General features: G+C 43.2%; 1 protein-coding gene across 4 annotated transcripts in view; it reads left to right on the top strand.

Annotated features, from left to right (window-relative positions):
- Positions 1-1,585: 1,585 nt before the first annotated feature.
- The window catches only part of LOC132832462 (zinc-binding protein A33-like), a 41,149-nt gene continuing 18,454 nt past the window's right edge, over positions 1,586-24,280 (top strand). For 3 of the 4 annotated variants that reach the window (XR_009646942.1, XM_060850488.1, XM_060850486.1), the window contains exons 1-3: positions 1,586-1,681; positions 6,979-7,445; positions 22,974-23,069. Coding sequence is in view for 3 of the 4 variants with exons in the window: in XM_060850488.1 (XP_060706471.1) it covers positions 7,032-7,445; positions 22,974-23,069 (510 nt within the window). In the remaining variant the exon portion in view is untranslated. Of the gene's footprint in view, positions 1,682-6,978; positions 7,446-19,892; positions 20,184-22,973; positions 23,070-24,280 lie in introns of those variants that run through there. The other variant, XM_060850487.1, reaches the window with a different exon arrangement.

The following is a 24,280-nucleotide window of genomic DNA, read 5'->3' as shown; positions in this document are numbered from 1 at the left end:
TGCTGGTCTGGAGCAAATGTAGGCCAGCAGATATCCTTCTCTGAAAGCATCAGTGACCCAGATAGTTTTATGACAATCTTTTTTATTCCAAGTTAAAAATCACACAACACCAGGTTAAATTCCAACAGGTTCATTTGGAAGCACTAGTTTTCGAAGCGCTGCTTTTTTTTTATCAGCTGGTGAAGCCTGCTGAAGGAGCAGCACTCCAAAAGCTAGTGCTCGCAAATAAACCCGTAGGACCTAGTGTTGAGTGATTTGGTAATATGCCTAAGTGATTTTTTAACTTTGTCCAACCCAGTCCAACACTGACTCCTCCAAATCAATCCAAGTATTTATTAAATCCTAATTTCACCATCTGCCATGGTGGGATTTGAATGTATGTTCAGCGATTACTGTGTCTTTGCCTAAGATTTTGGACTGTTAGCATAGTGACATTAAAGGTAAGGTAAGGTTGCCATAGTTTTACCAGACCAAAGGACTGCTGTCTCATTATCGAGATGACTGAAGGTTGTTTAACCTCAGGGTCACCACTCCCAGGCAAAGGAAGAGAATGAGCAGGAGAGTACTTCAATGATTACCTCAGTTGGTGCAGCAATTGAACACACACTATAGGTGGCTCTCTACATCGTAAACTTCCATCCAGCCAACTGAGCTAACCAACTCCCAAGAACATCACCACCTTCCCAATTGTAAAGTTAAAAATCACACAACACCAAGTTATAGTCCAACAGGTTTAATTGAAAGCACACTAGTTCTATCAAAATTTCAGCATGGCACCAGTGTTAGAAACAGGAATCAGTTCAGCAGGACATCCTTAGTGACAGGAGGTGGTACCACAGGGCAATGCCCTTCGTAGCAGCAAAGTGATCTCACCCACCATGGTACCCTCAGGGATGTATTGTTATTGGGACATGGCAGTTATTAGTACTGCAACATCCTGGGTGTAGACATGGAACCCACCAACACAACAAGAGACAGAATAATTTGGCGGCAAGGGGCAAAACTAGAGCACCCTCCAGGTGTTTGGAAGAAGTTGTTACCTCCAGCACCATTCAATGAGAGGGTACTGCATCGCCTTTAGTGATTGGGATATGTTTCGCGGTTGGGAGCTGCACCGCAGCGCCTTTGGCGGTTGGGAACAGTACTGCAGCGTTTTGGCGGTTGGCAGCGATACGGCAGCCCTTTTAACGGTTGGGAGCGGTACTGCAAGCGCCTTTGGAGGTTGGGAGCGGTACTGCAGTCGCTTTTGACGGTTGGGAGCGGTACCGCAGCTCCTTTGGAGGTTGGGAGCGGTACTGCAAGCGCCTTTGGAGGTTGGGAACGGTACTGCAGCGCGTTTCGCTGTTGGGAGCAGTACCGCAGCGCCTTTGGAGGTTGGGAGCGGTACTGCAAGCGCCTTTGGAGGTTGGGAACGGTACTGCAGCGCGTTTCGCGGTTGGGAGCAGTACCGCAGCGCCTTTGACGGTTGGGAGCGGTACCGCAGCGCCTTTGGAGGTTAGGAGCGGTACTGCAGTCGCTTTTGACGGTTGGGAGCGGTACAGCAGCGCCTTTGGCGACTGGGAGTGGTACTGCCTTTGACGGTTGGTTTTGGGGGGGGGCGCGCGCGGGATGGAATGGGATAAAACCGTCCTCAGGGGAAACATGACCGCGACCTTAAATGGGAGAAAGAGAGCGATTTGAGGTTTGTGATAATTTTTAAAAGTATGAACAGGCGAGTGAGTGGTTGGGGGGGGGGGGGGGGGTCAATGTGGGGAAAATGAAAATGAAAATTCCTTTTCCCTCCCGCGGGGCTGAAACAGAGAGAAAAAAATAAACTCGGATTTTAAAAAATCCTCCCGAGAAAGTTCTCCATGTCCCGCTGCCGAAACTCAGCAAGTTGGAGCTGTAAAGTTTTTTTTTGTTGTTGTTTGGTCGAGGCCGAGCGTCACGTTTGATCCTCCTGTTGGAAACTTCTCTCTTTTTATTTGACTGTAAGAGTCGGAATGAAATCGGCCGCAGTTTTTAAGGAGCTACTGTCTATTAAAATAGGGATTGGGGGGGGGTTAAAAAGAAACTCACCCTTTGCCCTAAATATTACCACTTTTTTTTGTTTAAATACGGCGGCGTCTTCGAAACGCATTAAACTCCTGAAACTGAACTTGGGAAGGTCACCCCCACCCCCAATAAAAAACCTTTTTTTAATGCATCAATTAATGGGCATTCGTGCAAATATCAGAGCTGCTTTTTAAATTTACCCTTTTCATTCGCCCCCACAACGTCATTTTGATGTTTCAATTAATGTATATGTCAAACACTGCTTTTTAATCCTCCCCTTATCTTTTCCCCTGAAGTTGCATTTATATTTCGATTAATGGGTATTCATTTTATATCAAACACTACTTTTTAATCCTCCTCATCCTTTCCCCCCAAAGTCGTAATTATATTTCGATTACAATAATAGCCATTAATGTATACATCAAACACTGCTTTTTAAGCCTCCCCTTATCTTTTCCCACCCAAAGTTGTATTTATATTTCGATTACAATAATAGGCATTAATGTATACATCAAACACTGCTTTTTAAGCCTCCCCTTATCTTTTCCCACCCAAAGTTGTATTTATATTTCGATTACAATAATAGGCATTAATGTATACATCAAACACTGCTTTTTAAGCCTCCCCTTATCTTTTACCCCAAAATCGTATTTATATTTTGGTTAATGGTCATTGATGTATACATCATTAATCCTCCTCTTATCTTTTCCCACCCAAAGTTATATTTATATTTCGATTACAGTAATGGGCATTAATGTATACATCAAACACTGCTTTTTAAGCCTCCCCTTATCTTTTCTCCCAAAGTCATATTTATTTTTTGATTAATGGGCATTAATGTATACATCAAACACTGCTTTTTAATCCTCCTCTTATCTTTTCTCCCAAAATCATATTCATATTTCAATTAATGGGATTAATGTTTATCAAACACTGCTTTTTAATCCTTACCTTATCTTTTCTTCCAAAGTTGTATTTATATTTTGACTAATGGGCATTAATGTTTACATCAAACACTGCTTTTTAATCGTCCTCTTATCTTTTCCCACCCAAAGTCATATTTATATTTCGATTACAGTAATGGGCATTAATGTATACATCAAACACTGCTTTTTAGCCTCCCCTTATCTTTTACCCCAAAGTCGTATTTATATTTTCGTTAATGTGCATTAATGTATATATTAAACACTGATTTTTAAGCCTCCCCTTATCTTTTCTCCCAAAGTCATAGAACATAGAACAGTACAGTACAGAACAGACCCTTCAGCCCACGATGTTGTGCCAACCACTGATCCTCATGTATGCACCCTCAAATTTATGTGACCATATGCATGTCCAGTAGTCTCTTAAGTGTCCCCAATGACCTTGCTTCCACAACTGCTGCTGGCAACGCATTCAATGCTCTCACAACTCTCTGAGTAAAGAACCCGCCTCTGACATCCCCTCTATACTTACCTCCAAGCAGCTTAAAACTATGACCCCTCGTGTTCGTCATTTCTACCCTGGGAAATAGTCTCTGGCTATCGACTCTATCTATGCCTCTCATTATCTTGTATACCTCAGTTAGGTCCCCTCTCCTCCTTCTTTTCTCCAGTGAAAAAAGTCCGAGCTCAGTCAACCTCTCTTCATAAGCCCTCCAGTCCAGGCAGCATCCTGGTAAACCTCCTCTGAACCCTCTCCAAAGCATCCACATCTTTCTTATAATAGGGCGACCAGAACTGGACGCAGTATTCCAAGTGCGGTCTAACCAAAGTTTTATAGAGCTGCAACAAGATCTCACGACTCTTAAACTCAATTCCCCTGTTAATGAAAGCCACAACACCATATGCTTTCTTAACAACCCTGTCCACTTGGGTGGCCATTTTAAGGGATCTATGTACCTGCACACCAAGATCCCTCTGTTCCTCCACATTGCCAAGAATCCTATCCTTAATCCTGTACTCAGCTTTCAAATTCGACCTTCCAAAATGCATCACCTCGCATTTATCCAGGTTGAACTCCATCAGCCACCTCTCAGCCCATCTCTGCATCCTGTCAATGTCCCGCTGCAGCCTACAACAGCCCTCTATACTGTCAACAACACCTCCAACCTTTGTGTCGTCTGCAAACTTGCTGACTCATCCTTCAATCCCCTCATCCAAGGCATTAATAAAAATTATAAACGGTAGAGGCTCAAGGACAGAGCCCTGTGGAACACCACTCACCACAGACTTCCAGGCAGAATATTTTCCTTCTACTACCACTCACTGTCTTCTGTTGGCCAGCCAATTCTGTATCTAGACAGCTGAGTTCCCCTGTATCCCATTCCTCCTGACCTTCTGAATGAGCCTACCATGGGGAATCTTATCAAATGCCTTGCTGAAGTCCATATACACCACATCCACAGCTCGACCCTCATCAACTTTTCTAGTCACATCCTCAAAGAGCTCGATAAGGTTTGTGAGGCATGACCTGCCCCTCTCAAAGCCATGTTGACTGCATTTAATCAAGCCATGCTCTTCCAAATGGTCATAAATTCTATCCCTCAGAATCCTTTCTAACTCCTTGCAGACGACAGACGTGAGACTTATTTATAAATCGTATTTATATTTTGATTAATGTATGTATTAAACACTGATTTTTAAGCTTACCCTTATCTTTTCTCTCAAACTCATATTCATATTTCAATTAATGGGTATTAATGTTTATATCAAACACTGCTTTTTAATCCTTACCTTATCTTTTCTCCCAAAGCCGTATTTACATTTCGATTTATGGTCGTTAATGTATACATCAAACACTGCTTTTTAATCCTCCTCTTATCTTTTCCCACCCAAAGTCGTATTTATATTTCGATTACAGTAATAGGCATTAATGTATACATCAAACACTGCTTTTTAGCCTCCCCTTATCTTTTCTCCCAAAGTCGCATTTATATTTCGATTAATGGGCATTAATGTGTATGTCAAACACTGCTTTTTAAGCCACCCCTTATCTCTTACCCCCAAAGTTGTATTTATATTTCGATTAATGGGTATTAATGTATACATCAAACTGCTTTGTAAGCCTCCCATTATCTTTTCCTCCAAATTATGTTTCGATTAATGGACATTAATGTCTATGTCAAAGCTGCTTTTCAACTTTACCCTTCTATTTGCTCCCCCTCTCCCCACCCTAAAAAAAATCACATTGATTAATGGTTATTTACATATGAATGGAAACTGCAATTTCAGCTTACCTTTATCTTTTCCCCTGCAGTCACGTTTATATATAAATTAACGGGCATTTATGTCTATATCAATGCTGCCTTGCAGCCTCCCCTTTTCTCATCTCCTGCTGTCCGCTTTCTAAATCAAAATTGATCCATCTCCAAGTTTCTTTCCTGTCATTGAAGTGGAAACTTCTGGAAAATCGCAGCAGCTGAGAGTGGCACAAGGCAGGTGGTGGTCAACCTTTCCCTCAAACTACCCCGAATCTATCCATGTATTAAGCCGTGGAATTGTTGTCTGTGTCTGGAATGACTATCATTTTAGCTGGGTTCAGTATCCTCAGGAGGAATTTCTGGAGGTTGGGAGGGAGATATTTGCTATTGGTGTCTTGTCCTTTTGGAAGGGAAAGACCGAGTTGAGAGTTAATCAAAGTTCATCTCTTTCCATCCCTCCCCCGCCTCTTTAAGTTAGGTAAGAGCATGAGTTTACTTCATTCATTTCTTCATGGGATGTGAGAACAGCATTTGTTCCCCATTCTTTGAACTGGCTTTGCTATAGCGTCATTTCAGGGAGTAAAAGGTATCACTTGGAGTCAGACACATTGCTGTGGACCCGGTGTCACTTTTAGGTCAAACCAGATAAGGAATTGGAAATCAACGAGGTTTTTTTCCATCAGTAAGTGAGGATAGTGTCTGTGGTCACCACAACTTTTTTTTTAACTCATTCACGGGATGAGGACATCGCTGGATAACTGGTATGTATTGACAATCCCAGCAGGCAGTTAAGAGTCAGTTACATTGCTGAGAGTCTGGAGTCACATGTAGGCCAGACCAGGTAAGGGCAGCAGTTTCCTTCTCTAATGTCCATTAGACTGAGGATAGCTTTCAATTCAAGACTAGTAATGGAGTCTTGGAGTTATTCATCCAGCAACATTACCACTGCACTACCAATTGAATGTCAGTGACAAAGTGCTCACAACTCAAAATCGTAAAGGGAGTAGATGTACTGAGAGTGTTTTAGTAATGAGTTTACATCGAGAGTAGTTGGAGAATTTAATGTTCTGTCTAATTGGAAAGAGGGTAAAGGAGTGATTGTTGATTTTTAAGACAAGCTGTAGAAATGTATGATGCAGGAAAGACGCAAAACTAATTGAAGAGAAAGGGGCAGCAAAATTATATTTTTATTGTTTGAGCAAAGGCATTATGGGCCAATGGGCCTCTCATGCAGTTATCTCTATCAGCTTGTAGAGTGGCTTTCATATTATTTGGATGTCCCTTGGTGCTTTACAATCAATAAAGGACAAATTAAGGAATAGTCAATTATATTTTGCAGGAAACACTGCAGGTTATTTGCACACAAAGTGCCATAAAATGTGAAAGTTGGTATTTTACTGATTACAAGACAAATATTGATCAGAGTACAGGTGACAACTCCTCAGCTTTCAAAATGTTGCAAGGTCTTTTTTTGCCTACTTCAGAGGATAGACAGGAAACATAGTTTAATAACTCACCTGAAAACCTGTACCTCTGACAGAGCAGCACTCCCTGAGGTTGTGACCAGTAACAGCCTAGACTGTGGGCTGAAGCCTCTTGAGTTTATGTTGAACCTAAGGCCTTTCAATTTAGATGAGAGTGCTACCCATTAAATCATAGCTGACTATATGATTAAAAATTGAAACTTTTCAGAAATGAAGCTGAGAGGGAATGTAAGTTATAATGTTTACTCATTAATTTTGACTTTTTAAATCTGTATTAAGGTGGATAGTTGAGAGAGCTTGGAATTGGATGGACGTTGCAAATTGTTTTGAGAATGGCTACGAACCATCATGTGAACCGCCTCTTCAGTGAAGTGACCTGCTCCATCTGCCTGGATTTCTTCCAGGAGCCGGTGGCACTGGAATGTGAACACAATTTCTGCCGGCTCTGTATCTCCAAGACCTGGGAGCAGGGTGGTGCTTTCTACTCCTGCCCTGAGTGCAGGGAGGAGTTCCACGAGAAGAAGCTGAAGCCGAACCGCATGCTGGCCAATATTGTGGAGGGGGTGAGGGAGCTTAACCTCCAACCTCGCCAGGGTCACCCAACCTTCTACTGCCAACAGCACGAGGAGCGCCGCAAGCTGTTCTGCCAGGACTGTCAGGCAGCCATCTGCGTGGTGTGCTCCTGTGCAAAAGAACACCAGGGCCACAGCTTCATCCCTGTCGAGGAGGCTGCTGTCCTGTACAAGGTAAGAAGGTTGTGGATGTACAAATAGAGAGGAAAAGGGCTGAAAGATGTGTGGGGTAAATATGAGAATGTTTTGTTTATTTATTCCCGGCCTAGCACTTAATGCCCAACCCGAGTTGCCCTTGTGAATGTGGTGAGATGGAGTCCACACGCTCAAGGTAGACCCACTATGCCTTTCAGGAGGGGATTCCAGGCAACCATGAAGGGACAGCAACGTATGTCCAAGTCAGGATGGGGAGTGGCTTTGAGGGGAACTCAGGTGGTGGTGTTCTCATGTATCTGCTACCCTTGTTCCTCTGGGCGGAAGAGTTTGAGGGTTTGGAAGATATATGCTGTAAAGACGGCACCAAATGGTGGACAGTCCCAGTGGTAGAGGAGGTTTCTGCAGTGGTTTGGCTCCAGTGGCCTTGGGTGGGGCTGAGGCTGCGGTAGTTCGTGGAAGGGGCCCTGATGCTCATGGTAAAAAGGCTGAAAATAAGGAGTGTGCGCTAGGAACGAAGCTTGGTGGTTGGTAAAGGAAGTGAAAATCAATACTCGAGGAAATTTACCTCTCTCCCTACCATCACTGAGTCAGAAATAATCGATTTCTTCCTGGGATCAGCCTTAAAGGACAAACCTCTCAAGATCTGCAAACTCATGCTGGTCAACAAACAAGAATTAAAGCTTTTGTTGCAATTGGTGACTATAATGGACATATTTGTTTGGGTGTCAAATGCTTGAATTGATCACCAATTGGCAAAGCTGTCAATCATTCCTGTAAAGAGGGCTCAAGCTGAGGTAGCAAAATTGGAAAACTCCTTGCTATACCATACACTGTTACTCCTCTGTTTAAGAAGGGAGAGAGGCAGAAGACAGGAATCTATAGGCTGGTTAGCCTGACCGTGGTCATTGGTAAGATTTTAGAATCCATTATTAAAGATTAGATTGCAGAGCACTTGGCAGTGTATGGTAAAAATAGTGCTGAGTCGACAAAACTCCGTCAAGGGGAGGCTAGCGCTGACAAATCTGTTAAAATTCTTGGCGGAGGCAATGAGCATGTTAGATGAAGGAGAGCCACTGGATGTGAACTGTTTGGATTTCCAGAAGGCCTTTGACAAGGTGTTGCACAAGATGCTGCTAAATAAGATAACACACCATGGTGTTAGGGGCAAAGTATTAGAGGATTGGTTGACTGGCAGAAGACAGAGTGGGGATAAAGGGATGCCAGCTGGTGATGAATGGAGGTCAAAATGCGGTCCACATTGGGACCATAACTCTTTACATAATACAGAAATGATCTGAGAAAGGAACTGAGAGCATTATTGCAAAGTTTGCAGATGACAGAAAGATAGGCAGAGCGACAGGGAAGCAGTGAGGCTGTAGAAGAACTTGGATTGGCAAAGAGAGTGGGTAGGGAAGTGACAGATGAAATACCATGTGGGAGAGTGTGATGTTATACACTTTGATATGAAGAACAGAGGTGAAGACTATTTTCTAAATGGGGAATGGCTTGGAAACTCTGAAGCACAAAGGATTTGGGAGTCCTTGTTCGGGATTCGCTTAAAGTTAGTGTGCAGGTTCAGTTGACAGTTAGGAAAGTGCAATATAAAACATAAAACATTACAGCGCAGTACAGGCCCTTCAGCCCTTGATGTTGTGCCGACAAGTCATACCAATCTGAAGCCCATCTAACCTACACTATGCCATGTACGTCCATATGTTTGTCCAATGACGACTTAAATACGCTTAAAGTTGGGGAATCTACTACCGTTGCAGGCAAAGCATTCCATACCCTTACTACTCTCTGAGTTAAGAAACTATCCTATATGTATCATACCTCAATTTAAAGCTATGCACCCTTGTGCTCGCCGTCCCCATACTTGGATAGAGGTTCTCACTGTCCACTCTATCTAACCCTCTGATTATCTTATATGTCTCTCTTTAAGTCACCTTCTTCTCTCCAATGAAAACAGCCTCAAGTCCCTCAGCCTTTCCTCATAAGACCTCCCCTCCATAGCAGGCAACATCCTAGTAAATCTCCTCTGCACCCTTTTCAAAGCTTCCACGTCCTTCTTATAATGTGGTGACCAGAACTGTACACAATACTCCAAGTGCGACCACACCAGAGTTTTGTACAGCTGTAGCATAACCTCATGGTTCCGGAACTCGATCCCTCTAGTAATAAAAGCTAAAACACTGAATGCCTTCTTAACAATCCTACTAACCTGGGTGGCAACTTTCAAGGATCTGTGTACCAGGACACCGAGATCTCTCTGCTCATCTACACTGCCAAGAATCTCACCATTAGCCCAGTACTTTGCATTCCGGTTACTCCGACCAAACTGAATCACCTCACACTTGTTCGCATTAAACTCCATTTGCCACCTCTCAGCCCAGCTCTGCAACTTATCTGTGTCTCTCTGTAACCTACAACATCCTTCTTCACTTGTGGGCGGCACGGTGGCAGTGGGCGGCACGGTGGCAGGTGGGCAGCACGGTGGCACAGTGGTTAGCACTGCTGCCTCACAGCACCTGAGACCCGCGTTCATTTCCCGACTCAGGCGACTGACTGTGTGGAGTTTGCACGTTCTCCCCGTGTCTGCGTGGGTTTCCTCCGGGTGCTCCGGTTTCCTCCCACAGTCCAAAGATGTGCGGGTCAGGTGAATTGGCCACGTTAAATTGCCCGTAATGTTAGGTAAGGGGTATATGTAGGGGTATGGGTGGGTTGCGCTTCGGCGGGTCGGTGTGGACTTGTTGGGCCGAAGGGCCTGTTTCCACACTGTAAGTAATCTAATCTAATCTATCCATAACTCCACCGACCTTAGTGTCGTCTGCAAATTTACTAAGTCCCCCTTCTACGCCCTCATCCAGGTCGTTTATAAAAATGACAAACAGCAGTGGACCCATTAGTAACTGGACTCCAGGATGAACGTTTCCATCAACCACCACCCTCTGTCTTCTTTCAGCAAGCCAATTACTGATCCAAACTGCTATATCTTCCACAACCCCATTCCTCTGCATTTTGTTCAATAGCCTACTGTGGAGAACCTTATTGAACGCCTTGCTGAAATCTAGATACACCATATCAACCAGTTTACTCTCATCTACCTGTTTGGTCACCTTCTCAAAGAACTCAATAAGATTTGTGAGGCACGATCTACCCTTCACAAAACCGTGCTGACTATCCCTAATCAAATTATTCTTTTCTAGATGATTATAAATCCTATCTCTTATAACCTTTTCCAATACTTTGCCAACAACTGGAGTAAGGCTCACTGAACTATAATTGCCAAGATTGTCTCTACTCCCCTTCTTGAACGGGGGAACCACATTTGCTATCCTGCAGTCTTCTGGCACTATTCCTGTAGACAATGACAATTTAAAGATCAATGTCAAAGGCTCGGCAATCTCCTCCCTGGCTTCGCAGAGGATCCTAGGATAAACCCCATCTGGCCCAGGGGACTTATCTATTTTCACACTCTGCAGGATTTCTAATACCTCTTCCTTGTGAACCTCAATCCCACCTAGTCTAGTAGCCTGTATCTCAGTATTCTCCTCGACAGCATTGTCATTTTCTATAATGAATACTGTCGAAAAATATTCATGTAGTGCTTCCCCTATGTCCTCTGACTCCACACACAACTTCCCACTACTATCCTTGATTGGTCCTAATCTTACTCTCGTCATTCTTTTATTCCTTAAATACCTATAGAAAGCCTTAGGCTTTACCCTGATCCTATGCGCCAACAACCTCTCATGTCTCCTCGTGGCTCTTCTGAGCTCTCTCTTTTAGTCTTTCCTGGCTACCTTGTAATCCTCAAGCGCCCTAACTGAGCCTTCACATCTCATCTTAACATAAGTCTTCTTCTTCCTCTCAACCAGAGATTCCACTTCCTTTGTAAACTACCTTCCTCCCTGCCTGACAGGTACGTAGTAATCTAGGACACTCAGAAGCTTTTCCTTGAATACACTCCACTTTCTAATGTGCCCATCCCCTGCAGTTTCCTTACCCATCCTATGCTTCCTAAATCTTGCCTAATCACATCGTAATTGCCTTTCCCCTCTTGTCCAGTGGTATGCACCTATCCCTTTCTATCACTAAAGCAAACATAACAGAATTGTGATCACTATCACCAAAGTGCTCACCTACTTCCAAGTCTAACACCTGACTGGGCTCATTACCCAGTACCAAATCTAATGTGGCTTCACCCCTTGTTGGTCTGCAAACATCTGTGTAAGGAAGCCCTCCTGCACACACTGGACAAAAACTGACCCATCTATAGTACTCGTACTATAGTATTCCCAGTCAATATTTGGAAAGTTGAAGTCCCCATGACAACTACCCTGTCTCTCTCACTCCTATCGAGACTCATCTTTGCTATCCTTTTCTCTACATCTCTGGAACTATACGCAGGCCTATAGAAAATCCCAACAGGCTAACCTCTCCTTTCCTGTTTCTAACTTCAGCCCATGCTACCTCAGTTGACAAGTCCCCCAACATCCTTTCTGCAACTGCAATACTGTCCTTGACCAACAATGACACGCCTCCCCCTCTTTTACCATCTTCTCTGTTCTTACTGAAACATCTGAATCCTGGAACCTGCAACAACCATTCCTGTCCCTGCTCTATCCATGTCTCCGAAATGGCCACAGCATCGAAGTCCCATGCCACAAGTTCATCCACCTTATTCCAGATGCTCCTGGCATTGAAGTAGACACGCTTCAAACCCACTTCTTGCTTGCCGGTGCCATCTTGTGTCCCTGAAACTTGCTTTTGGACCTTCCTACTCTCAACCTTTTCTATACTCAAGCTACAATTTTGGTTCCCATCCCCCTGCTGGATTAGTTTAAACCCACCCCAATAGCCTTAGCAAATTCCCCCCCCCCCAATATATTGGTACCCCTCTGGTTCAGATGAAGACCATCCTGCTTGTAGAGGTCCCACCTACCCCAGAAAGAGCCCCAATTTTCCAAGAATCCAAAACTCTCCCTCCTGCACCATCCTCCACATATTCAACTCCTCTCTCTCCCTATTCCTCGCCTCACTAGCATGTGGCATGGTCAACAAACCAGAGACAACTTTCTGTGTGGAGTTGCACATTCTCCCCATGCCTGCGTGGGTTTCCTCCGGGTACTCCGGTTTCCTCCCACAATCTAAAAATGTGCAGGTTAGGTGTATTGGCCATGCTAAATTACCCCCCGTAGTGTTAGGTGAAGGGGTAATTGTAGGGGAATGGGCCTGGGTGGGTTGCTCTTTGGAGGGTCAATGTGGACTTGTTGGGCCGAAGGGCCTGTTTCCACACTAAGTAATCTAATTTAATCCTAACAACTCAGTTCGCCCTTGCTCTAAGCTTCCATCCTAGCTCCCTGAATTTCTGCCTTAAATCCCCATCTTTCTTCCTACCTACATCGTTGGTGCCTATGTGGGCCATGACTTGGGGCTGCTCCCCCTTCCCCTTAAGGATCCCAAAAACACGATCAGAGACATCACGGACCCTGGCACCTGGGAGGCAATACACCAACTGTGTGTCTCTCTTGTCCCCTCAGAACCTCCTATCTGTCCCCCTAACTATGGAGTCCCCAATGACTACTGCTCTGCTCCTCTTCCCCCTTCCCTTCTGAGCAGCAGGGACAGACTCTGTGCCAGAGCCTTGTACCCCATTGCTTTCCCCTGGTAAGTCCCCCCCCCCCCCCCCCCCCCCCCCAACAGTAGCCAAAACGGTATACTTATTGTTGAGGGGAATGGCCACAGGGGATCTCTGCACTGCCTGCCGATTCCCTTTCCCTTCCCGTCCCCTGACTGTAACCCATCTGCCTTTTTCTTGTACCTGAGGAGTGACTACCTCCCTGTAACTCCTGTCAATAACCCCCTGTGCCTCCTGAATGATCCTAAGATCTGATATCTGTGTTCAAGAGAGCTAGAATATTAGAGCAAAAATGTACTGCTGAGACTGTCATCGGGAGAACACCTCACTGCTGCCAGCAGCAGCCCCGGTGGGGGAGGAGGGGGGGCTTGCGGGGGAATGACCTTGCTGCAGCTGCCACAGGCCCTGCATGGTGGGACAAGGTACTCGCTGCTGCCACCTTCCTGTTACCAGGAGAACCATCCTGTCTGTGGCCATCTGCTATTGCCGGGAGAAGCCGCATCTGCCGACAGCCCGGTCATGCCAGTGCTGCTATCAGCCCACTATGGAAAAGAAGAAAATAAAGACCAAAAGAAAAGGAAAGTAAAGCGAAAGACAAGAGCAGAAGCAAAAGTAAAATAAAGAAGGCAAGCGGGTGGGCCCCTGGCAAGAGCCCATACCCAGCCCTTTTATTCCCTATCATCATGAGGAACAGTTCAAACTCTGGGTCAGCACTTGATTGAAGGGAGATCTGATTGAAACTTACAGAATACTGAGTGTGTGGATAGAGTGGAGAAGATGCTTCCACTGATATGAGAGACTAGGACCCGAGGGCACAGCCTCGGAGTGAAGGGGCAACCTTTTAGAACTGAAAGAAGGAGGAATTTGTTCAGCTGCGGGTGGTTAATCTGTGATATTCATTGCTGCATAGGACTGTCATTGAATGTATTTAAAACAGAGATAGATGGGTTCTTGATTGGTATGGGGATCAAGGATCACAGGGGTTGAGAAATACAAACACTATGATCGAATGGTGGAACAGACCACATGGACCGAATGGCCTAATTCTGTTCCGATATCTTATAGCCTATGGTATTATAGGATTAAAAAGTGGCAGGAAAGAGAGCTCAAGATATACCAGGGACAGGAAGATGATTGAGGTAAATGTTTGGGGCAGGAAGAGGGGTTTAGAATATACACAGGCAGAGGGAACTGTGCATGGGATGGGGAGACCCTTATCCATCTCCATGTCTAATTTCTTCAGTATGTCACCTTTTAACATTTTGGTTCATGTCCTGAAATCCTTGGTTCACCCAGTTCTAATCTTCTTTTTGTCGCCTTTTCCACCTTTGCTTTATCCACCTGTCCCCTCCTTTATCCTATTATATTCTGTCTATGAAATTGTTTTCCTAAACCCTTTGCAAAGACAAATCTCTCAATCCTGCTTCAGAAGCCATGTTTAATCCAAGGAGTTAGCATGAGTTTTTCACTCACTGAGTCTGTTTTGCCATTCAGCAAGATAATGTCTGATTTCTAACCCAACTTTCCTAACTGCACACTTCCATCTCTCTCTGTCTCTGTATCTTCTTGCTGGACGCTTTTTCTCTATGTTAGGGGATGCACAGGAAGTATTTTTACTCTTACTGTTGGTATGTTACTTGTGTGATATTTTCCCTTACCCACAACAGCTGCTAAGTAACCCCCACACTATTCAGTTGCAGCTACACTCGTTCACCCTTCCGTGAAAAACAATGAGCTTTGATTTTTGCACTCTCCTTTGCTGTTTTAAAAGCCTCTTTAGAATATCAATATGTCATCTTTAAATATGTTTTAATTTAACTGCTCATATTAAATGTTATGTAACACTAAAAAGAAAGCAAAATACTTGGAATCCTGGAAATCGGATGTAAACAAAAAGCTGGTGCCATTCGCATGTTACGTATCCTCTGAAGAGAGAGAGCACTGACGCTTGACTTCCAGCAGTATTGTCAGGATGAAAGGTGATTGATTTGATATGTTAACTCCACTTCTCTTGTCACATGGGCTGCCCTAACATGCTACATATTATTATCAATTTTCATTAATCTGTCATGGCAATGAACTTGCTACTCCTCTTGATAATTCATTCAAGGAAGGGAGAAAGGATATAGCTATTAGGATAGGTGAAAGGGGTGTTTAGATGTAGACCACTTAGTTTTTCAAATAACATTGGATAACTTGTCACTTGAAAGGTAGACACACAAAATTAGCAAGTTTGGAGCTTGTAATATGTCAGTGTGGATAGGGAATTGATGAACAGACAGGAACAGAAAGTCAGGGTAAATGGGATATTTTTAAGTTGGCATGGTGTAGCTCATAGAATTCTGTAAGAATCTGTACTCACCTATTTGCGATCTATATTAATGACTTAGTTGAACATTGAGAGAATATGTTCACATTTGCTGACAGTAGCAAGCTGTGTGGAAATGTACACTGCAGAGAAGACACAGATGCTGTGGAGGTAGAAGCAGGTTGAGTGGGCAACAAAATGAAGTATAATGTGAGATTATATACTTTGATAACAAGAACAAAGAAGCAAACTATATCATAGAAACACAGAAAACAGAAGCAGCAGTAGGCCTTTTAACCCATCAAGTCTGCTGTAATGTTTGATATGATCATGACTGATTATCCAACTCAGTCCCCTGTTCCTTCTTTTTCCATATACCCTTTGATCTTTTTAGGACTAAGAACTATATAACTCTTTCTTGAAAACATTCAATGCTTTGGTTTCCACCACTTTCCCTGACACACAATTCCACTGTCTCACCACTCTCTGGGAGATGAGATTTCTCCCCATCTCAGTCATAAATGGTTCTATCCCCTTAGACTGTGATCCCTGCTTCTGGACTCTACACTCGTCAGGAATGTCCAGTGTATTTTTTAAATTCATTTATTGATGTCATTAGCTGGACTAGCATTTTTTAAATTCCTAATTGCCCAGAGTCAGTCAGTCAGTCAGTCATATGCTGTGTGTCTGGAGACACATGCAGGACAGACCTAGTGAGGACAGCAGATTTCGTTCCTGAAAAGACATTACTGAACCAGGTCGGTACCACCCTCTGCGTAGAAGAGTTGTCCCTTATGTCTCTTTTGTATCTTTCCCCTCTCAACCTAAACCTATGCCCTCTCGTTCTGGACTCCCCCACTCCAGGGAAGAAACTTTGTCTATTTATCCTATCCGCGCTCCTCATGATTTTATACCTCTTGGGCAATTTTCCCCTTTGTTGGGAAAATGCCAGCATTGTAGCTAAACTGGAACAGCTTGGCTATGATGCAGCAAGTTCTAGAGCTCATGTCTCCAGAGCAATATTCATTAGTTCCAGCCATTTCTTTGCCATTTGTCTCACAGTTGTCAAAGAATAGTTAGGTCTACATACATTTTATTCCTTTTAAATAAATATTGCATATGATCCATTTCACAATTAAAGAAAGGATGTGTATGTAGATAAGAAAATAACAACATTCCCCAGTGGATGTGTTCGATTTGAATTTCAAGAAGGCTTTTGACAAGGAGTGCTAAACAAGAGCCCAGAGTGTTTGGAGAAAGATGTTGACATGGATAGAGATTTGGCTCACCAACACAAGGTAAGAAGTGGAGATAATGGGGTCGTTTTGAAGATAGCAGTTAGTAAACTAGTGTGGTTCCATTTGGGTCAGTATTGGGACCACAATTGTTCATGTAACACATTAGCAAGCTGGATGAAGGACGTGTCAGTATTGTTGCTGAGTTTGCAGATGACACAAAGATAGAAGGGACAGATATCGCTGAGAAGGCGAGGAGGCTGCAGAAGGACTTGGACAGGCATGGAGAATGGGCAAATAAATAGCAGATGAAATACAATGGGCAAAGGCTTCAAAAATCTTAAAAACAAAGGAGTCCATGTTCAGGATAATCTTAAGGTTAACATGCAGATTCAGTGCATAGTTGGGAAGGCAAATGCAATGTTGGCATTCATTTTGAGAAGGGTAGAATACATGAGCAGTGGGGTACTGCTGAGGTTGTATAAGGCTTTGTTAGACTGCAGTTTGCACAGTGCCTTGTGTTTTTAGGAAGGAACAATTGCTGGCATCAGAGGAAGTTCACAAGAATGATCCTGGGAATGATGAGCATGTCATACAAGAACTGGTTGAGGACTCTGAATCTGTTCTTAATGGAGTTTAGAAGGATGAGAGTAGAATCGCAATAAAAATTGCAAAATACAAAAAGGCCTGAATAGAGTGGAGTGGAGATGATATTTCCACAAGTAGGACCTAAGACGACAACTTCAGACTGAAGGGACAACCCTTTAGAACTGAGATAAGGACGAATTTCTTCAATCAAAGGATGGTGGAACTCATTGCCACTGAAGTCTGTGGAGGCCAAGTCATTGAGTATATTTAAGACATAGATAATCCCTTGGATTAATAAAGGGATCAAATGTTACAGGGAGAAATTAGTACAATAGGATTGAGAAACTCTTCAGGTATGATCAGCTGGCGAAACAGACATGATGGGTCGATAGTCTAAATCTGCTCCGATATCTTATGGTTTTGCGGATGAACAGGGACTAGCAGGTGCAGAAATTATGTTCTGCAAAATCAGACCCTAAGAGTTTTCCTTGTTGTCTATAACCTTCCATCTGGGTTTCCCTCACTTGGGGGAAAAAAAAGTGTTTGGATGTAAAATGACCAAATAATTTGATATGCTGCAGAACACCTTTTTATTAGAAGAGTGTTACATTTTTGGTTATATCAACTAGAAGTTTTTCCACAGCTGAAATACCATGTCATGGCATGATATGCCCAAAATAGGTACTGACTCCTGTTCTTTCACGTATGTTCAGTATCATTAAACCTTAACCATTATGGACTGCCTCGAAATGAATGAATTGTGCAAAAGCATATATTCCTGAGGATGATTCAGACTTAAGTATGCCTCACTGATGACTAACCAAGACAAACAATTCCTTCAAAAGTTGCATTCTTTGCAGTATCCATTGAATAGAAAGAAACCTACCTTTCTTGTCAAATACACACACTGGCATAAGTTCAATGTTCACAATTCCAATTACACATTACAGATAACTGGATACAGAAATAGCAATAAGATAATTGCTCATATTTGTCTTGTTGGATGTACATAAAAACAAAGTGACCACAACTTTGCAGCTGCAAGTCAAAAAGTATTGCATCTTGGGCTTTGCCAGCACCTTAGGAGTAGGTACACAGTTGATGGCAAGTGATCCTTTAATTAGCGAAGCAAACAAAACTTTGGAGGACTGGATTTTTATGAAGGACACTAGAAGCCATTTCTAATTGCCAGCAGTACCCCCATTCCCCAATATCCTAAATTTTGCTGCTCCTGGATAAGGGTGCAATAGTGAGACTGTGCACTGGCGACTTCTGACCTGCCCAGTTCTATTTTGGGGGTGAATGTCTTACTACAATTTGTGGGGAGTCAGGTCAGCTTCACCATGACTCATTCATGGATTTCAAGGAATTGCAAATTATAGTCTGTAATGATTTATACTTTAAATTCAGGAGCCTTTTGGAAACTCTTCATGCTAACGAAGTGCCAAATTGTGTCACACTCACTCATTCCCAAAGCCTTTTGTTGTCCCCCTCCCAACTCAAAATTACCAATCTGAATTGTACCTCATGCCATCTTTGCAAACTCAAGGCATCAAATGAAATGTTAATGAGCCCGGCTGGTCAAATTTGTATGTCAGATGCCCTTGCTTTATGGGTCGTTGATTGTCTTCACAATGCTACACATGTTGGTGCTCGCTCGACATCTGACCTCCTCTTGACCACCTGGTGGCACCCTCACCTCCAGCAGATGGCCCAAAGTGTCAGTGCTCGATGCCTCGCCTGCCAAGAACACAACCCGGGCGAGGATGTGCCTTGCCTGGTGGGGCAGACACCCGTCCCTGAAGGGCCCTTCCAAACCCTTCGACTTGACTTCATTGAGTTGCAAAAGTGTCAGCTTTATAAGTATGTTTTGGTCATTGATGACATTTTTTCTCGATGGGTTGAAGCTTACCCCACTTCTAATGCTACTGCCAAAACTGTTGTAAATATTTTACTCCAAGAAATTATTCCCCGCTTTGGGATTCCCTTTTGCTTATCTTCTGATCATGGCTCCCATTTTATTGGTGATATTAATGAGGAATTATGCTCTCTCGTTGCTTATCGCCCACAGGCTGCAGAGCTTGTGAAGCATTGTAACCAGATTCTGAAAAGTAAACTTGCCAAATTGACTTCTGAGACAAGTCTTTCCTGGCCTAGGCTATTACCATTGGTGTTGTTTCACCTACAGTGCACTTCTCTGGATAAAACTCGCTTATCCCCAGCCAAAATCGTCTACGGTCAAGCTTTCTGCATACCTTGGACTGATGCCACCTCCCCTATTCACTTCCACCACATGACTGAGGACATGTCCCCCTATACTGTCTCTGTGACTAAACATTTGCAAGGTCTTCACTCCCAAGTCCTTGCTGCTCATGAGAAGCTCCCCTCCCTTGACAGTGTTCCGATTGTTGAACCAGGCTCTTATGTTCTCATGAAGAATTGGACACGCCGTGGCCTCCAAACTCGATGGGTAGGACCTTTTCAGGTCCTACTCACCACCCCGATTGCTGTTAAGGTTGCCAGGCGCTCAGCCTGCGTTCACCTCCATCACTGCAAGGTCATCGCATGAGCCCCTTGCAGGGGGGGCGATGATGGAGATGGAGACGATGGGGAACCGAGAGAGGAATCTGAATCAAACCAGACTACTAATATAAAGCTTCATGTTTCGATTAGTGATTCTCCTTCTGTTTTAGATATCCCAATCCTTGATCCAGAAACGACCATTATGATGAAGATCGAACTTACCCTGCTAAATGGACTTGCCGTCACCGGCATTGGTGCTCAAGAAGGGACTGTTTACCCGTGTGATCCTGAACAACCAGAGACAGTGTACCATTTATGCTGAAAAGATATTCTTGTGTGCCAAGAGACTGATTCCTTTACATGGAATGTTACCAAGAATAACTGTCGCAATGGTCAACTGCATCGAGAAGATTGGACAGTTTATTTACAGAACAAGTCTCAATGGTCTTTACTCTGTCAAGGTGTTATGTGCTTGTTTGATTTTAGTTGTGCTATGGGCAACCCTGGTAAACCTTGCCCCTATTCAAAGACGTCTAAATCTGCACGCCGCAAAAGAGAAAAGGGGAAATGTGATCTTTCACTAACAATTTGTTTCTTCAAAGTCACAATAAAATAATTAGCCAGGATGAAGTGGTCTATTACGCCTTCACATCCAGCAAAAGACTCTCTGACCCCTTTCCCTCTTCCCATATCCCAACAACGGAGTATGGAATGCTTCTAAGGCGTTTGCCAGACATAATTATTTTTTCTGACTATTACTTATCCCAACCTGCTAGTTGCTTGTGGACTTCTTCGAATAAGTCAGGGGTAGCCTATCCCAATTGTTGCTGCAGTAAGGGATGGGGGTGCACTTACGTGAATGTGACTAAGACTATGCGCTATGATCAATCGTACCAACCGCTACTGCTCTCCTGTGGGACCTCTCATCTCGTGCACATGCCTACTGGAGAAGTGTGTCTCTGTTATTGCTGGTATTCAAACCCTTTGTGGAATGGGTAATGGCACCCACCTTCACTATGAGACCCCTAATGGCACTTCCATCTTCCCAGTTGTGGGATGGAAGGAACCAATCTGAGTCAATAACCGCATCTCCCCGCAAAAGGCCCACTTTTTTTCTTGAGCAGCTTCCACCTTAAGTGCTCAGGACAACCATACTTTGTGGCCATGGACTACCCATATGTTCGGGGTAGTCACAAAGGCAGGCCTGCTTCTTATTGGGAAGCTCCCTCCATGGTCTGTACTAAACCTGGACATTATTTCTTCAGCCAAGGCAAAGCGACCAACTTCTTTGTCCTTGATGAAGTAAGTACTCCCTGTGCTGTAGCTGTAGGGACACTTTTCCTGACTACTATTCCCTGTCCAATGACCTGGGAATGATGTTGGAGTTTCCCTGACAAACGTTCAGTTTCTCCTGAATTCTGCACGCATTGGAAGGGTGCTAAGGCTTTGGGCAGCACTAAAGATCACTCTGTGGGCTATGCATTTCTTAGTACCTCTTCCTTAGGAGGATCTGCAGGAATTATTAGCCATCAAAATTGAAATTATCTTATTTGTGGTCTCATCCTCTTGGGCAACGAGACGGCCTCAGATTTAGCAGGAGCTAAGTACATGCTCTCAGATTTACATCTATTTTCCCAGCAAAGCCGGTACACCCTTGACTGCCTACTTGCCAAAGAGAGTGGGGTTTGTGCCATAGTTAAAGACAGGTGTATGATGGGGGTTACTGGCCTCATTGCGAATACTACGAAGCATGTTGTTAACATTTGCACCTTCGTCAATCAAATGACAGAAGGCCCTGGATGGGGAGATACAGGTTTTGGCTCATGGTACAACTCGTTGATAAATCTGGCCATGAATATTGGTATTATTTTAATTTGCCTCTTTGCTGGCATTGCTATTGTTAAATGTATTATTGCCAAGGTAATGGCTTCTGTTGCCAACATCCGTTCCCCCGAGAAAATGCTTCTTCTCCATCCAGATAAAGATGGGGAGGAGCGATTGCCTACCCCTGCTCCCTCCCCGGAGGAGGTGGAAGTATGTCCATTTGATTAGACTGATCTAGTCTGCCCTCCCATCCTATGGTGTGGTCATGGAATGACCAAAGGGGGGAGATGAGGATCTGAAAACTGAATACAGGCTGAGGTAACTAGTTATTGTCAGGAACAAGCACTTAACACATGCTTTTTCTAACTTAGGTGGCAATAAATGGCTTCTTAATGCAAATAATATGACAAAGTGACTTCTAGCTGCAAATTGACAATTCTGCTAAAAGCTGCATCAGGCTTTTAACCCTGATCAAGCTGGATAATTGACTATGCACAATCTGCCTCAACAAAGATTAGCAGACGATGCTTCCTTTACAGCATAGAAATAACTAGACTAGGTAGGACATTACTGGCCATCCTAATTGACCTTCAAGTGCAAGTGCAAAGACTTGGTTCCTGAGATAAGAGTGGCTTGAGTGTTGGAAAACAAAGTTGGTTGCTAGGAAAAATCATTGGGCTGTGTTGCTGTCAATGAAGCTATTTCATTATTTGATTGGTAATTGTCTGAATGCACTGTACAATTATCGTCTGTACCTTTCTTTAAGAAAAGTATAAAAATGTGTTTGTTTTAAGCCACATGCACAGTTTTTCTGAGGAACACAAAAGTGTTTAATCTCTGTTTCTGGATGATCTATGCCCAGTTGCATGAGGAGTAAAGTGTGAAGTCTTAAAGAACCAGATTGATTGCTAGTGTTTATTGACCTGATTGTGGAACTTTGAGACCCCGTTGGAGATCGAGATTTTTGCTACATGATAGGAAAGGCTTGGAGGGATATAGGCCAGGAGCAGGCTGGTGGAATTAGTTTAGTTTAGAATTATGTTTGGCATGGACTGGTTGGAACAAAGGGTCAGTTCTAAGCTGTATGACTCTGACCTTTACATACTGAAAGTTCCATAATTCCATGATCTTTATGAGGAAAAAAAATCACCTCATCTGTGCTTTAAATTGGCAATCTTTTATATTTTGAACTTCCTGAATGGAAACATTGAAACATAGGAGCTGGAGTACGCCATTTATCCCATTGAACCCACTTTGCCGTGAAGCGTAATAATGGCTGGAAAATGGAGCTGAATCCAAATGGTTATTACCCATAATTGTGATGAATGATGGAGCAGACTTAAGGAGCCTGCTCCGATTTCTTAATGTTATTCAGTTTGGTAATCTGGACAAACCTATCGTTATGAAACTCACTGTTTCTCTTGCAGGAAAAATTGGGACAGGCTGTCAACTTCCTCCAGTCCCAAAAGGAGAAGGCCTGTCAAAGCCAAAGCCAAGAAGAGGCAAAGATTTGTAAATTACAGGTGAGTGTCATATGATTTGTCTCATCCACTGGCTTTCTCGGTCGAGGATGACATGACGTTTCAGCAAAGAACCTAAATATTCTAGTATAGTAATGTCTTTGTGCAAAAGTTGTATCGTTACTGGGACACTCTGGCATTTATTTAATTCATGAAATTTTCTTAATATGCAGATGTGTTTGAAGGTGGTAAGACAAGTTTTTTTTTTAAAAAAAAGGAGCATGTGGAATCCTTAGCTTTATAAGCAGAGTTATTAAGTGTAGTTTTGGATTAAAATTGAGAAGTCTGATTATGGTTCAAATGCTGAAAAGTTGGAAACGGTGGAGTTTAAAAGCGCTTTAGAGATCCATGTCCATATTTTAACATTATCAAAAATGTGCAAAAAATGCGAGTGGAATATTGGTCTTTATATCTGAAAGGTGATACTATAAATTTAGCTTGAGTTCTGCAAAGCAATAGTTAGGCCATAACTGGAGTGCTCTGTATATTCTGGACATCTCTATTTAGAAAATATAAATTGAATTTGAAAGGAGTGTAGTGTACATTCATCACAATGTTAGCAGGTTTCTAAGGATATGATTCATTGAGGTATTTAGGACTTTGATAATATGTTAGAGAGAAGGTCTTTCCGCTGGTGAAGTGGTTAGGACAACTAGGTATAAGTTTAAAATCAGACCAGGTTATTCAATGTAGAGCAACAAGTTGTATTTGTATAGTGTCCTGTATAAAAGTCTCCAGGTGCTTCACAGGGACATCACAATACAAGATGTAATGTAGAGATAATGAAGCGGATGACTAAATGCTCAGTGAAAGAAGTAGATTTTAAGAAGCAACTGGAGAAGTTGAGAGATCAGATGTAAGGAGGGAATTCCAGATCCAGAATTAGAGTCCAGATATCTCAGGGTTGTGGAGCTGAAGACAATTATTGAGATAAGGAGTGCTAATGCCAGTGAGAGTTTAAAACCACAGATAATATTTTAAAATCAAGGCATTGCTTAATTTGGTACTAATGGAGTTTAGTGAACATTGTTGGTGGGACAGTACTTAGTGCTACGGATAACATGAGTATCAGAGTTATAGGTGACCTCAGGTTTACAGACGGCAGCATGTGGGAAGCTGAAAAAATGTGCTTTGGGATAATAAGGACCAGGGGTTACAAAGGTATGATTGTATGTTTCAACAGGGCGTGAGCTGAGGCAGGTGTGATATGGGTG

The sequence above is a fragment of the Hemiscyllium ocellatum genome, chromosome 35, assembly GCF_020745735.1.
Source record: "Hemiscyllium ocellatum isolate sHemOce1 chromosome 35, sHemOce1.pat.X.cur, whole genome shotgun sequence".
NCBI lineage: Eukaryota > Metazoa > Chordata > Chondrichthyes > Orectolobiformes > Hemiscylliidae > Hemiscyllium > Hemiscyllium ocellatum.
This window is presented reverse-complemented; position numbering and strand designations above follow the sequence as displayed.